At 43.7% G+C, this 16,998-nt stretch overlaps 1 protein-coding gene across 4 annotated transcripts in view; it reads right to left on the bottom strand.

Annotated features, from left to right (window-relative positions):
• Positions 1–16,998, bottom strand: part of rxraa (retinoid X receptor, alpha a) — a 102,804-nt gene that overhangs the window by 22,707 nt on the left and 63,099 nt on the right. For all 4 annotated transcript variants that reach the window (XM_041960590.1, XM_041960592.1, XM_041960591.1 and 1 more), the window contains exon 3: positions 16,423–16,661. In XM_041960590.1, coding sequence (XP_041816524.1) covers positions 16,423–16,661 — 239 coding nt within the window. The remainder of the gene's footprint in view (positions 1–16,422; positions 16,662–16,998) is intronic.

The raw sequence follows: 16,998 nt of genomic DNA, 5'->3' as shown, positions 1-16,998 counted from the left end.
AGAGCTTTGAAAAAGTTCATCTCAAAGTGACCTCTCTTCGCCTCTTGCTAAAAGTGGTGAGCAAGGGGAGACTAATTATTCTAAGCAGCACCATGCTGCTTCCAGACGAGATAGACATTAGGGGGCAGGATGTAAATTATCCTAACACTAAATGTACTCGATGGAACAGAGGCTAGCTAACCATGAGCAAAAAGCAAAAGCAGCAGCCTGCTTGTCTAGGCTGTTGCTAAAATGATATTAGAGTGGGGGGAAAAAATGGGAGAAAGAACTGGAAGATATTCCGACAGGTGGACCCCCGACTATCACACGGACAAACTGAGGGGTGAGGGGATCATATAGCCAGACTCTGGCTCTGGCTCTAAATTTGGCTCACAATGTAGCACAGAAAGCTTGTTTCTGTCTGCAGGGATCCGGCAAGGCAGGAGAACCATTTTGTTTCCCGAATGATGAGGCATGCACGACGGTCGAAGAGAGTTTGACGCCCCTCAGCTGTGTTTACACTGACCTGAGTGATTACATTAGCCACACAATGGAGGAACATGGAGACGTACATGCCACAACAAACAGTGCCTTCCTCAAACACATATCAACAGCCACAGAGCACATATGGATGTTGGCACATGGCTCCAAAAAAAAATATTGTGAAATACCCAATAGCATAAATGATATTTCACTCCATCCCTAAAAGGGAGAACTACGTACATGTGAGAGAATGTGAGGAAAAGGCAGAGAAATCCTGACCTTCAGTCCCTTGCATGGGTCAAGCTCCTAACAACCCTGGATCCTCCATCTCCCACAATGCAACCCAATAGCATCTTTGGTCAGACCATGCCTGCCTTGATATGACTCCTCCAGAGCCATAGAGGACATTAACCGCTGTTTTTGCAGGCTGACTTGTAAACTGCGTGGAGAAGCCCTTCGTGCGTCGCACTTCTCTTGAGCGTCTCAAACAAGGCTACTGTGTTAGCCATTATCTTGCAGCTCTGCTTCTTTCAAGATGCAATGTGCTCAAGACTAGACTTGTATCTCTTTTGTCAATGCACAGCGCGTCTCCTCCTTTCGCTCTTCCTCATTTCTCTTCCCTCAACTTTTAACTTAGGTGGTCAAGACAGACAAACCAATGCATCACTCATCGACAGCATCATCACTCAAACACGTACAGGTAGCTTTAACGCCTATTACTGGGATGAAGCATATGCTGCATGTACGGACACAATGTGCATGCACGCACAGGTTCACCAAAACAGAATCATGCAACACATAGACACAGATATACCTCATGAGCATGCACATGACTTAAAGTACAGTCATGCACACGTACGCAAGTGCACACTGTGACTTCTGGCATCTAATTTCACCTTACACTCTAATACTTTATTCCCCCTAAATGGCAGCCATGCCACATATACATTTTTGCTCGGGGCTACAGTGTGCTTACATTGAGCAAAATATTCCAAACTGCAGTGCTTTACCATCACATCAAATAGAAAATTCTAAGATGTCTTCTGCATCATTTTCTACACATTGCCACATAATTCAGCATGACATATGTGGTGTCACGGGAACTTGACTTGGGAACCTGACTAGAATTCCCAATATAAAACTTTCTGCGGGCTTGAATGTTGGGCTGCATTTGGAGGATGGTTCCACTGGTGGGTTCAGCGGGTTGAAAAGGTTGAAGCCCTCAGCCACATGAAAATGTTCAATTCACACCCTGACACCCATCCTCGGACTGCTCTTCACACCCTGTTTACACAAATGCGCACCGAATCCAACACACGCACAAAGCTTAAGTTTCAAATATGATGATTATTTTTAGGCTATTATCCTGCAGGGCTTTCCATGTGGTATTGTATACATCAATTTATTACTAACATCAAGAGAAAAAAAAAGGAAATCTTCTGTAGATTATCAAACAAGTCATAGTTTATACTGAAATGTGTCATTTAAACTATCAAAGCAAATATTTGTACTTTTTAAACCAACAGTAGACACGTAAGAGCACAAGAACAGCTATTATTGGATAACTTTATGTGGCAAAATGCTGCCTGGTGGAGGAAAAGCCTTTCTCGGAGGGGATAAGACGATTTTTGAGAGCGTCTCCGAGACACAAAGGCACCAACACAGCTGTATCATTTGCTTGGAAGCAGCTTCGGCGGCATGTGTACACACCCACATCTCTGCATATTCACCCACATGCAAACACGCACACAACATGAGGTCTTACCTCAGTTAAACGTCTGAGTCTAGTCTTTTCCCCTGCAGCGCGGCACTAACAGAGCCGTCTCCTTTGCTGATATCGTCTCTATCAAACCCTCTGTCTGCCTGACAGAAGAGACTCTTCTACTCACAATCTATTTTCAGTAAACCTGCAACTCAATCTCAGCAACATTGCTCCCCACGTTGGGGTGGGCAGACTAGGGGGCCTTTCTTTCTCTTCTGCCCATGGCAATGGAGGCAAGGCGGGGGGATTAAAGCGGCTCAGAACTGGCTCTGGAAATAGAATACATGTGCCCTCCCCTACAACACATACATGTGAGCCTTCACAGGGAGGTATGCCAGCTGTGTCTACGGCCAAATCGTCTTGGGAAACCCCTTGACATTCTTTTTTTTGTTTGGGCTTCAAACTTTTATATACTGAGGGAGAGACACAAATGAGGAGCATTTAACATCAAGGACTGCAAATGTAGGACGTAAGATTCCCTGCAGTACAATGTACGACACAAGCGCCTGAAATGCTCCAGCTGAAAAACACTGTTTCATGAGCTGCAGGTGTTACATAACATGTTGTGGAGAACATTTGATTGGTACATCCAGTACAGAGGGGGTCTCTGTCTTCTTGTGGGTGTCAGATTCTGCACAACATTGATACATGTGATTATATGTGCTGTGCCACCCGCTGGCTTCAGCACAGTGCTGCAACATTAAAACGTGTAAAAGGTGATGAAATGATATTTCCTCAAAGGGGTGTTAGTCCGGAAGAGCTGAGGGTAGAAAACTGTGGAAAGCACTTAATTAAAAAGAAAGAAGCTGTGTTTTGGTTTGGTTGCATAAAAACACACAGTACAGTCAACCACAAATAGCTTTTTACTGTGGCAGACATGATAGCTGCAAGCTAGCAGGTTAGTAACCAACTGTTTACTGCTGTAAAACAAAGTATATGTAGTTAGGTTAATTGGGTCAGGAACAACGGATTGTGTTTTAGTTCTGGTCTAGTTTCTATTCACACTGACTTTTACAAATGAAAGCAGAGGAAGTTATACAGACTGACGGGTAACTTGTTGATTGGCCAGTTCATCATCATCAGTGCATCATCAGGACCCACGAGGGGAAATCAAATTCCCGTGACGTATATTTATGCTGTTTAATGTCACTAAGAGCTCATGAAGAAATAAATTGTTATCAGAATCATTAGTAGGCCTGTCATTGGACTGCAAATCAGCTTCATGTTCTGAATATTGACTAACAGGTAGAGACAGGAGGAAAAGGAGGCGTCTTGTACAGTAATGACGGGGCCTATTTAGAGTAGGATACAAGCAACAGTCTTAATTACTTGACCTATTAATCAGGGAAAATACCCACGCTGACGTGTACATGTGTCGCCATGGTTACCAAATGATTTGCATAAATATGCATTGCTTATACAAGTCAATTACAAATTTAAAGTGAACAAATGTAACGATCTGCAGATGGATTCATTAACTTTTGAAATCATGCAACAATGACGTAGTCCTGCAGCTGGCCCATCTCTTTCACACCACAAACAAACTGCGCCAGAGTCCACTTGGAAGCGGACCGAAACCCACCTTGTAAAGCGGTCTCGGTCCAGTTGCTCGGTCTGCACCAGGGTTTGACTGACAGCTTTTACACCGGGCCAAACAAACCGCGCTAACCAGTTGCTTTGTCTGAGATACTGTTTAAAACGTACTCAATGAACAACAACATCAAACCTGAGGAAAGCAGACAATGTTCACTTCTGAGAAGCTTTGCTGAGAACCAGCAAATGTTTGACTTAAATGTTCATCAATTGTAAAACATTGCTGCATTTTAATTGTCTGTCCAACTAATTGATCTGTCTTTTCATCTCTGCTTTACACAATACCCCCAGCTACAATAACCGCTAAGAAAGGGTAATTTAGTAAAACACATCAATAAGCCAATCTCATAATAAATAGAACATAAATGAAAGTTGAAAGGCAACAATCAGCAGTCCTTTTGTAACAATACACAAGAAAAACAGGACGAAATATCAATAAAAAATTATTTTTGTGCGTCGGCTTGTTTCAATGTCTTACTCGATCCTAATTCACTTTAACAGAACGGATCAGCCTGGTCCTGTAAACTATTAGTATGCTATGACAACACGCATGGTGGTGAGATAAAAAGAAAGGAGCGGTCTCTCGAGTGAACGGAGGAGAAAAGGGAAAGAGCGGAGACAGTGGGGGCCTCTGCTTAAGATGGGCTTAGCTCGATTCAGCGAGACAGAGCGCAGACTTTGCTCATAAAGGCACTTCAAAAGGAGACATCAAATCCTAGCACACCGCTCCTCAATGCACAGCCCTCATGTGGAACTTCAGTTGCTTCCAAGTTCAAGGGCACCTTTCCGAACACAAAGAAAGTTATCTTCACAGTATTCTTTCAAAACGCCCTTACAGGATTCCTCCATGTGGTTTTCCAGCGTGCAGCGGCGCAACACGGCCAGGAATAGAACGCTGTACTCTACAATCCACTCTTAGACATCTCGTTCCCCGAAACTGTATCACTCCCCGCAATTCATTTCTGTGACTTTAATTCACTTTTGCTTCGAGGAAAGGAATGTCCGAAGGCTGGAGGGGGGTGCGAGCGGACAGGATACAAATCTCGTGTTGACAGGAGACAACACCTAATCGGCTGCCTCCTGAGAGGTGAGGACAGGGATCAGGTCATGATGCAACCTAATGATAACACTGGAGGTGTCACCTTTCACCTCTGACACCTCGTGACAATCACTTCCTTCTAAAAGCAATCTTATCTCAGCGCTACCGCAAAGTATGGCAGGAATGAGCAAGAACTTTCTTCTCATGCCTCTGTGTGTGTGTGTGTGTGTGAGTCTTATCTGGACACGTATCGGCCAGTGATGAGGGTTCGGGTTTCACGCGGGGGGTGGGGGGTTGGGGTGTTGCTGTTAATGGGTCCACTCTTCTGTGGCCCTCAGGGTGTATTCACAGTAAGACACCCTTTGGGATCAATTACGCCACTGCTACGCGTTTGAATGGCACCTGTTTGAACACACGTGGTCCACAAACAAGCGCAAGTCTGTGGGCACGAACACAGTGCGCAGACTGCAGCTGGGTTATTTGCAGTTGAACTTCGGGGTCGTCTGTAAGTCTGTCATGTCACTGGAAATTTGAGGTCACGCACAGGACAAGGGAACAGGAAGAAAAGGCTGATTTCATTCACTATAACACGTGTGACTCAAAGCTTCAACAAATGCGCACTTCCTTCTGCGTTATAGGTATTTTAAATCCAGCATTGTTTACATCCAAGCTTACTAGCTTGCTGTCTTCTTCCCTGTCTTTGCCAGCCATTCCTGCACATCTTGGCATGCTACCGCCAGCTGCAGATCAGTGGGATAGCGCGAAACCGTTGGCATGACTGTGTATCGCGACACCTGCGACCACGCGTCTGCATGTGAGACCTTGAGTGCATGCACGGCATCAACAAAACAGAGACCCACTCGCACTAAAACAGCTCCAAAGCACTGCTTAAAAGTTAAAAAAACTTTTAACAATCCACATTTCATCACCTCAGATCCACCCAAAATACTTTTAGCCCAAATATAAATATGAAGTGTTACACTCGTCTTCATTGTTGTCCTCTACGTCAGAGTTTTATAGTCACGACATGTCACTGTATCGACTGTGCTCCCTGCTCCCAGCAGCTTGTGGTCAGGTAATTCACAACCCACCAAAAAAAAATTATGTTTACAACAAAGAATCAGTCAAGGTCAAGAGGAACAATAAATCGTGATTCTTCCAGCATAATGAAGCATTTTTCACAGATAAGTCATCACTAACGACTCGGATGATTATTGCTCCTCTAACAATGTAACAGATCAATAATGAGCAGCCGTAGCAGCTTTAATTTAAAAGCGTTTGGGTTGACAGGTTGTGAGCTTGCATTTATAACTGCAGGCTTGATGGCTTACTTAAAGTGGGGGGAAAAAAAAAACAAATCTTTTTAAATTTATGATGGCTCTTTACATTACAACAATCCATTAAGTCTGAATTAAGCATCAACACTGTCTTTAAACTGCTATTACTGTAGGCCATTTATAAGCTGTGCTTGGTCTTTATGCTCTGCAGCCTTCTGGGTGAATTCAAGATTGTTGGCAGGGGATATAATGGGAATGACAGGGATCCCTCACTTACATAAGGGCTCACAACCTGGCAACCCAAAATTATGCATTTTAATGGCTTCTTGAATTATTTGTTAGCCGTTAATAAAGTCTTTAGTGACAACATACTGTACACAGCAAGTCCTTCCAAAGTACGCTGTGTTGTAAAATATCACCATGATTATTGTCACTCAGCTCTAATAAAACACTTTCTCTTCTCTGTCCCAGTGGGTAGAATTTAGCAGAAGCAGACATTATTCTAGACAGCTCGGAGGTTTCCAACACTCACCCCATGCTGTGCCACAACAGATAAAATGAATCATCGTAAGCACTGCTGGCGCGCCTGTGTACGTGCGTGTGTGTGTTTTGACAGAAACTTTTGTTGAAGTGAAAAAGGATATTAAGACTATCGGTGGCATGAAAGGCAGTGAGCCTTCCAGCAGCAAAGCGGGAATACGCAGAGTGGCTTTCAGCTGTTGCCTCACCTCGCCACGGCAGTATCTGTGCATGTGTGTGCATGTGTGTGTTTTTGGCAACAGTGGGAGCGTGTGCACAAAGGGCACGCATGTATTTTTAATTTCTGCGTCAGGTGTGTGTGTGTGCCTGCGTGTATCTGTTTCTGGATTGCATGTGTGCACGCAGGAGTGTGCGTCTTATCTGCACGCATGTGTCGAAATGTGTTCTTTGGGCTTTGTGTGCGGGTGGACGAGCATACGGACTGTTTTTACAGGAGACAGTGCTGCTCCTGTGGGCACGGCGCTGCTTGACACTGACACGGCAGCTCTTACAACCCCGGAGTCACGCTCCTCTCACACCGGCCTGCAAAGTGTTTGAATTGCAGCAGCCTTGCACTTCCCAGAAATAAACCACGCTTTTCAGAATACTCTCGCACCTGTGGTGATGATGCAGGATGGCAGTCATAAGCTGTCCAATCAATGAGTTACCTGTCAGTCTGAATTAATTCATATTTACAGCTCTTGGTTAGTTTGTAAAAAGCCAGTGGGAACACGAACTGGACCAGAACTAAAAGCCAGCAATCAATCTTTTTTTCTTTTTTTTTTTTTCCTTGGGCCGAACCAAATGAACTGAGCAGATGTGAAAGCACAGGAAACAGAAACACGCTGAAAACATACAGTGCACGTACACATGTACACTGTCTCATTACACAATAATATGGTCTGATGATCATCACCACACAAGTCTGGTTCTAATAACGATGTGCTATGCTCATTTTGGCAACAAACATGATTCATGACTACTACAGTTTAACACGTGGTCCTCCATTCTAATCAAGGTATTAGCCACAACGAGTCAAGCAGAGCGCATGACTTTTTTGATGAGTTTGTGGCTCTGAGTGGAATATGTCGCATTTTTCGTGGTCATGTCATAACAAAGTGCTCGGTTAAAAAACTATTTAGAAACTTTTGTTTAAGCACTTTACGATAAACAGTGCCTCTCCAATAAGTAAAAGAAACTGCAGTATTTGCTGATTGGTGTGAACTTACAGATTTACAGACAGCCTCTACCAAAGCAATGTGTGGTTATCTTAAAAAAACGCACGCCCTCCATCCGATCAAAAACAAGGACTGCGAGAAAAACTTCATGAATTGCTTATCAGATGTTGCCTGTGAATGACTGCACTCTCTGTCAATCGGCTGCATGGACAGGATACAAACACACCCCAACTCGTTTCCTTACGTATAGCTCGTCTTGACTGTGCATTTGCATTCACTTGCCTTGGTGTGAACTTCAAGTGAGTCTTAAAACTTACGGGTTTTACTTCACTGAAAACCAGCTTCATACGGCAGTGTTTCACACATTGCTTCAAAATTGCATTTTAACCCTGTTCATGGGTGTCGTCATGCTCATGTCGGTCATCGCCTGACATTCAGTGATTAACTGACAAAGGTTTCCATTGTCCATTAGTTGCCTCTTAGTCTCTAATTGACGGACCACCCCTTTCTTTATGCGATTACTATTTCCAATTGTAAATCAGCCTGTGAGGATTCCAGTGGCTCTGCTGTCCACTGGCATGCCCTCCAACAAATTGCTAAAAACATTGTTGCTTATAGAACACATCCCCTGAGTGATGGATCAAAAAGTACTTCCAGAGTCAAAACAAGAACCAAGTGATTCATTTCCTGCTATGTCCAAAACAATCAACTCATTCATCATGGAAGTGTCCTCAAGTATGCAACGTGAAAATGATCTGAGTTGTGCTTCTTTTGTCAAACAGCCCACAGTCCAGCAGTAATTCAACCAGTGTGTCGGTGTCGAAGCACTATTGAATTTAGCGGTATTTAGATTGATCACTTCCTGCAACTCCTTCAGCTGTATTACCACTGTCCACCACGCAGCACATAATGGACTGCTAAATCTGCCTGCAAATCATCCAGCTTATAACAGACTGGCGTTTTCACTCGCTCATTAGCATGCGACGCAGGCTCTCATTCGCTGCTATTTTCACCGGCCACCAACAAGCAACCCGCTAGTTTATTGATTAATGCTCCCGTCAGTGTTATCCAGTGTGTGATTGATTAACTCTTCAAACAAGATGTAGGAGCTGATTAAATCTACTTCAGGCACAATACAATTTGATGGCCAACTTTTACTGTTTACTTGATCTGACTAATCCGTCTTTGTGTTCCTTGTATGGTAAAGTTTGGGCTGTTGTTTCCACAGAATCTATTGTTGTTCAGCAGTGTTTTTTTTTTTCCATGCGGCAGTCATTACAATTGGTGACAGTGTTGTAAGATGAAACAGCTTTTGTTCGTTATTATTTTATGCATTTTTATTTGTGTGTGGACATTTTACAGTCAATAAGTATCAACAAGTGACTTGCTTTCTCCTTTAGAAGCTTTCTGATATGGTCTTAACTGAGACACAAATACAGTATTTATCCTTAACCTTTCAGTGTAACACAAACGCAGTCAATCACAGCATATAAAGATAATGTGGCAAACCTCAACAATGTGGCACCTCAACAGCTTAAAACAAGACTTCAAACCACTGTATGGCCCGTGTTTGCCTCTTTGATACTGTCTTCACAGACTTTTATTTTGTATTTATTGGATGAGACATTGTGTTGACAGACAACTCTCTTTAAATACTTTCTGTGCCCCACTGCAGGTTTTAAAGGTGTGACAGCAGTGACAAAAGTAGAATTAGTCATACAGTGAGTGCCATTAGACTTGACAGACATGCCGCAGCGTTGAGTTGCAGTAAGATCATACCACCAGACGCAATTAAAGCCCTATAGGGAATATCTGAAGCTTTAAAATAAATATCTGCCCCTGAGCTGTTTGACCGCAACGTCTAGAGCCTGCATTAGGAGGCTGCTCTCTGAAACGTAAACCTAATGTTACTGTTTCTATCCCTTATGGCTGCCACCTCCTAAATGGCTCGTCTCCTGTGTGGCCGCCACACATGCACAATCACATCATGTCAGTTCTCAAATGACGGCCGATGGTCTGTAAGAACAAAACAGTCGCAGCCCTAAGGGAAAAATATGAAATTACCAGTGCCTGCAGTGTGACAGCTACATGGTAGATTCTTTACAATTTGCATTTCCATCGACACAGTGGAACCACTCTGTTGCTCTCTTTTTAGAGGAAACATTGTGATGTTCTTATCCACTGATTCTACCGTCTGTGCTTTCATGGCTTTCAGCTTCTCCCAACAAAGCTACACTTCCTGCGTATGTTTCACAATAAAAGCTTCCCAGGGAAGGCAGGGGAATTTGCTCCCTGAACTGCTGGAACGACTAATTGGAAACAGATGTAGGAAATCTGCGTTTACAGCAGCAGCAGCAAATTAACATGGCAAATGGGAAACTTGCTAAAATATGATAAAGTTTACTTACGTAAGAGGGAAACTTTGAAATAAACGCCTGTGCGTAAGTAATGCAAGGATTTCTCAGAAAAAAAAGCTAAGAACTGAAGAGCTGTGTACTAAACTTCTAGTGAAGCACAACTAAATTAATTCTACACATTAGTTACACTTCCTTGAACTACCAGAGCTGAGGGGAAAAAAAGTGGTTTCTAGAACTGCGTCTAATTGCTACCTGGAGACAGCTTTGGCTAAAAAAATTCTTTTCCCCATCCATTTAGGGGTTGATTGACGTTAGAGAGCCTTAACTGTTCTCCGGGGGCACTACACACAGCCCCTTTGTGCAGCCATTAGAGCCATGCAGCCATGATGTCATGCAGAGTGACTACAGCGACGTCCATCAAAGACTAGAGCAGCGGAATGGACCTTTATTACTCCCACACAGGAAGGAGCTGAGGTCCACTATGCGCCCTCTCCCTCTTTCCTTCTCCCGAGTGTGTTGTGCTTCAGTCTCCTAGCGACCCTCGCCTAAACACGACGTACCCAAAATCGGCGCATGACATCACCGCCGCCGCTCATTTATAACTTATTAAGCCCGTGTTCCATTTCTTGTAAAGCATTCACACCTTTTTCACATTAGTGTTCCTCCTGTGTTCGACTCCAGAAACACTCTTTGCTTTGTATGTATTTTTAAGGCGGACTGAGAGACACTGGAGGCCTGTTGTTGGTTTAGGATTCTCAGGAAGGTTTTCAGCAGGAGAGCACGGAAGCCAGAGGGGCACAGACCGAGCCGCAAAATGGAAAATGGGAGGCGGTGGCGGTCCGATAATAAAGGACCCCTTTTTCCCCCGCAAAAGAACAACAGCCAGACAACTCTCACCATTGTCATTGCAAGTGTAAAATGTGTTCCAACCCCACGTATAATCCATTCCAGCTGTTTGGACAGTTGTGGTGCGTGTGATCGAGAGATGGTCTGTATTGTTGGTGAGTTCCAGGCCGCAGACATAACCACTGATGGGTCTGATCCTAATGGGCATGGCTGTGGCCTGGCATCAGCTCCCTGACCAGATACCCGGGGAGATTTCTTGCTATCTTTCCCCTCAGGCAGCTCCAAAACCTCCTGACGAAAGATAAGGTACGTGTTTTGCGTTGCAGGCGAATTCTTGTGTGAGTCAAAATGTGTTTGTTGACGGTGTGTGTGGCCCTCCTCAGAACAACGCTTTGCTGATCTTCAACAATACACACCGTCGATAACCGGGACGCACAGAACAGATGTGACAAATGAAAAAGTTTCTCAATGGAAAAAAAAAAAAACCACAGTATGTCTGTGCATCTGGATGTTCGGGACAGAGCTCAAGGGGAAGAAGCGTTGTTTGAGATGTAAGAATTGGCTGATGATAAAGGACTGTCTCTCTCTTTACATGTGGTTTGGCTTTTGGAGCATGTAAGATTCCAGTAAGAATGGGAGTTTTGTTCATCCCGTTCTCTGCTTTCATCACGTTGTCAGCTACGTCTTTGATGTAGAGGATCGCTGGGGCTCACGGGTTTTTGGTTTTTACTGATTTTCATTGAAAATTACACAGGTCTTAATAAGAACCAGAGCGGTTGAATCAGATTTCCACCTGGATTTCATGTTTCCATGCATCCAAAGTTGTTTCCTGCTAAAAGCAGACACTGATGATGGTAGTTTATGGCGAACAAGGTCTCTTTGTGTTGAGGAAAGACAGCAAGAAGCACGAAAGGAAGTAAAACGGAAAAAAAAAGGTACAACTCTGGTGTTAGCACAGCAAATTTTCAACATTCACATCAACCACATTTTTCTATTATTTATTTCTTCTCTTATATTCTATGATAAAGTCTACGTGCATGTAAGATCTTTAGAAAGAATACACCTCATGGTATATGCAAACTAGCCACAGCTACTGTGTGTGTGTGTGTGCCTATGCGTTTAGCCGTGTGTGTGGTTAGCATAGGCGGGGGTCTTGTACTGGCCTCTGGCTGGCTGAGGAGGGAAGAGGCTGAGCTGTGACCTCGTTCCAGTCAACTGCTCATGAAAACAGCAAGTCAGCCGAGTGTTAAGAGCAAGTGGCATACGCCGTCTGACTCAAATCACGTCTCATCAGAAGTGCCGCGCCTCACGACCACAGGGCCCTGCCACCATCTTTAACCTCTCACATCAAACTGCCGGTCTCCACCCTCGCTGAGCAACGGTCCGCAGCCTCCGCGGTCTCAGTTATGCAAACGTTCACGGTTAACGGCTCAAATCCTTCAACCTGAGTACCTGTCAGATTTAGAGCTGGGTACCATTTGAAATGTTTCAACACTGACACCCATACCATGACGTTTGGTAGAGTAACCGCAGAGTAAAACAATGCTTTCTTTCTACCTCTCACTTTGAGTAATAAAAACAGTTTTTTCTTGAATAAAATGAATAGCCATTTCCTCCTATTTAACATTTCTAAGCTGCATATAAGCATTTAATAAGTGGGTTATATCACACTATGAGGTAGCTGTATGTGAACACATTATAAGTCTTAATGAATGCATTTGTCAACAACTATAACACCAAAGTGTCTAAAATTTCAGAAATTCTAATTAAATATTTGATGAGAAAAATGAGCAAAGAAACAAGTGAGTTGCTACTGGAAAAAATATTGAGGTTCAAGGCAGAGATGCAGCGATCCTGTGGGTATCGGCCCAGTAGAGTACCAGTCCAATACTAGTGTTGAATCTGTGTGGAAGAGACTGGGATCATTCTTTTATGTGTATGGCAACGTCAGGCTTGACTGAAAACATTGCTTTCCCAACTTTGCAAAACAAAATGTAACAAAAAAAAAATACATTTTAATGTAGTGAATTGTTATTTATTAAAATAAAGGTATCTGACACCAGATAGCCCATTGTCACCAAAACCCAATCCAGCTATTTGAGTATCGGACTGAGATCAGCATCAGTATCAGAGCATCTGCAGTTCAAAGTCAATGTGGAATCATGATAAGAGATGTTTAACAATTTCTTATGGCCTGAATCTGTTTTAAAGGGTGAGGGATACTGTTTCACATTTGCATGTGTTTACCACACACTGGCATTTTGCAACGGGTGGGAGACATAAAGCGGGCGGTGCTGTTTTACACACTTCGAACCTGTCCCATCCTCCAACCGCTGGATGAAAAAAAGCCATCTGCAGAAAGCCAGTTTTATATTTCTCATGGGAGGATATAGTTTCAGTATTAATGTAAGTGTGTAGATGTGAACACTACATATTGCAAACAAAGAGCGGTGGCAGCGGTCATGTTGTGGACCCATTTCCTTTAGGCGCCAGCTGTTTCAGCAAATTCAAAACAATGCAGCACCGCTAAAGACTGGGAACCACTCATGACCCATAGATAAGTTAGATACATGCTGTAATTACTGTACAGTACTAAAACTGTCACCACCAACAGAAACAGCTGTTATACCTACTCTTTACACAGCTGTTGAAACTGGCAGGATTGGCCAAAGGCAGTGAGGGTAAGTAAAAAAGATTCAACCAAATGAGACAGACAGAAACAGACAACGTTTGCTGCCTAAACATCCAACCTGCATGCAAAGTGCGTCGCTCCGGGACACAAACCGCAGCACAGATGAAAGTGTTGGAATTAAAAAGTGCGGAAGAATCAGTTGGAGCCGGGTGGGGAGGGGGAGGGGGGCTTTCTAGCAATGAAAGATTCTAGCTGCTTTCTGAAACTGCCCCTAATCCACTCTTAACTCCATTACATGTGGGACACTTCTGCGATAAGCCCGACAATAGCAAGGAGAGCCCACTCCAAATAGCATCGCGTTGCTGACGCACTTTAACACAATTATTAACAAACACAAAAAAGGGCAGCCGCTGCATTTTGGGGGGGAAACAATTTCAATTTTAGATATGGCTCCAGACGGAAACTGGGCCACTGCAGGCTTTGATGTCTTAATTTGTATTTTTTTTCCTTTTTTTTTTTTGGTAATACCAAAGAAATTGAGGCTTATTGATGGAACAAAAGCGACAGACGCGGGGGAGAGAGAGAGGAAGTGGAGATGGCGTGAAAGAGACAACGAATGACAAAAAAAAAAAGAAAAACAGACAGGGGAAAAGAGGAAAGAGGACAGCCAGAAGAGAAGAAGAATGAAGGGACGGAGAGGAAAGCAAGATATGGCAGGAGAGAGTGACAAATATGCCTTAGATTTACTGGAGAAGAGTGACAGAGCTGAAGTGCTGTGGAATCCCAGTTGAATGGGCCTTGATTAACTGTGTCATGGGGTCAAAGCAGGGCCTCTGTCTGCTGGGGCCTGGCTTAGGAAAATTATATGTGTGTGTGCATGTGAGTGTGTGCGCGTGCGAGTGTAATCGACTGTAATTTGCACTTCTGAGACATGAATACAGTTTGTAAGACATGATATGCAGCCGTTTGTCTGGTTAGTTTGGAGGGCTGCTGTATTTCTGTGTGGATTTGAGACTGAACACAGAGCAAAGCCTCATGAAAAACTGCGGCAGAGCCCGCTGAAAATAAAGCTTCCTGCTTTCTGATGGGACAAATCAGCAGCTACGAGTAGAGACCAGCCCGAAACGCACTACAACCTCAGTGGATTTTAACCAGTCTCCATGTTAATCTATAGGAACAGTTCAACCTGTTGGGAAAGATGCTTATTCACTCTCTCTCACATCTGTCTGTATGATATGAAGCTCTATCGAGAGGAAGGTTAGCTTAGCTTAGCATAAAAGGTGGAAGCATACATATAAAGCTCTCTGCTCAACAAGTTGTACAGTATTTGTTAAATCAGTTGAAAACTGAGGTGTAAAACAATGTGGGACTATTTCTTGAGTAGTTAGCTCTTGGCCGGCAACCAGTGGAGATAATTAGTGAGCTTCAGATATATCGGTAGGTTTTTTTTTTTTTTTTTTTAAAGCCAGGCGATCTGTTTCTGCCTAGTTCCAGCAGGGATGTTGGGAATTAGTCGACTAGATGATTAAACAGAAATACTTGTCGGTTGACCTCATTATATTAATGTACACATTAAAATTACAGGATAGTGTGTTTATAATGGACAGCAGGGTTTCTACTATGCAGCAATTATTTTTTTCTTTATTCTTTTTACAGGGGAAATCTGTTAAAATTATTTATTTAAATCCCTCTTGGTCATGATGTCCGGTGAAAACAATTCCCTGCTACCTCTCCGATGTCCGCCCTCCTGCTGTCACTCCTCTCCTGATTCTGCGTATGAAGAGTTTATTTCAACCAAACCAGAGTTAGTGATGATTGTTGGAACAGAGGAAAGACAAACCAAGAGGGTTTTGGTTAGTGTTATTGTGTTTCTGTGGAGTTTGAATGAAGTGTGTTTTACGATTATAAAATTACTCTTTCTGTAAATGGAGTCTGGTGGCTTTGGCGAGAGCATACGCGTATGCTCTGGCTTTGGCGAGAGCAATGCCGCCGCTGTTTCTGGTTACACAAAAAGGATCTTACTCTTAAAAAGGGATCCTTTCCATAATGTTGTCAGTCAGTTTCAGTGGACGTACAGCGAAGGTGCCGCCCGGAGGGACTGCTGCAGTGTTCTTGTTCAATACTGGACCAAGTTAAAAAACAGGTAATACACAGGTAATATGTGACTAGACTCTCCCTTCAGTTCCAGAACACGTGGAACGGCAAGGAAGCTCTGATGCATGGTGCAAACTGCCACACATGTCAGCTGTGTTAAAATGGCTCTTATACAAAATATTTTTTTGGACATGTCGAACCTAGTAGATTAAACGGTGCTGACTGTTTCCTGACAGTTTTCACACTGTTAGACTGCTTGACTAGTCTAAGTTAAAACTTCTGTTAAAACGTCAGGGAAATTAGTCGTTAGGAACATCCCTAGCTTCCAGTCTTTATGCTAATCTAAGATAACTATCTCATGGCTATAGCTTCGTATTCAACGGACAAGCGTGAGAATGGTAGCTCATCTTTTGGCAAGAGAGCTGACAAGCTAATTTTCCAAAATAAACTATTCTTTTAAAAGGGACAGTACAGGGTTCACACTCTCACATAGTTACTATAGAAGCCGCTGTGCAGCATTCAGGGACTGTATTCACACAGAGGTTAAATTCTCACAAAGCATGTCAACAGAACTGGACAAATAAATCATTGATGGTAGTCATGTGACGGCTACCTTGAACACACAGTGCATTCAATTGTGTGTGTGTCTGTCACGGGCCTCACCTGGGGGCTGACGCTGGGGCCGTAGCCCATACCGGGCGAGTTCATGGAGTGGGGGCCCATGGGCGAGCTGATGACGGAGAAGGGTGAGGCCAGGCCGTTCATGGGCGAACTCAGGGTGCTGATGGGAGAGTGAAGGGAGCCGGAGGGCCCCATGGACGTCGGGCTGAGCAGGGACGGATGCATTCCCCGGTGGGATGTGGGTGAGCCCAGGGGCGAGGAGGTCACCTGGCCCGACGAGTCTGCTCGGAAAAGTGAAAAAAGAGGGGAAAAACAATGAAACCTTGATTAGCTGTTGCTGTTTTACATTCATTTTTATAATTTCCACTTGATGGTAACACCAACGCCATGTGATCTTTAGGAAAAATCCGTCCACTCACACACAACTAGTCTTTAAAACCTGATGCACATTCAGAATTTGCCATTTCAGCAAACACTGTTAGGTTTCTTGAAAGAACCACTTTCACACTTAAGCTAATACGAGTTTTCTCCTGCCCCAAGTTCCAAGAGTCCAACACATCTGGTGAAGTGTGAAAGCAGTTGTTGAGCCTGAGCGCCGTCCAGGAAAATGGACAATTC

This window comes from Chelmon rostratus, chromosome 19, assembly GCF_017976325.1.
Source record: "Chelmon rostratus isolate fCheRos1 chromosome 19, fCheRos1.pri, whole genome shotgun sequence".
In the NCBI taxonomy this organism is placed as follows: Eukaryota; Metazoa; Chordata; class Actinopteri; order Chaetodontiformes; family Chaetodontidae; genus Chelmon; species Chelmon rostratus.
The sequence above is the reverse complement of the archived record's forward strand: the minus strand, read 5'-3'. Positions and strand labels throughout refer to the sequence as shown.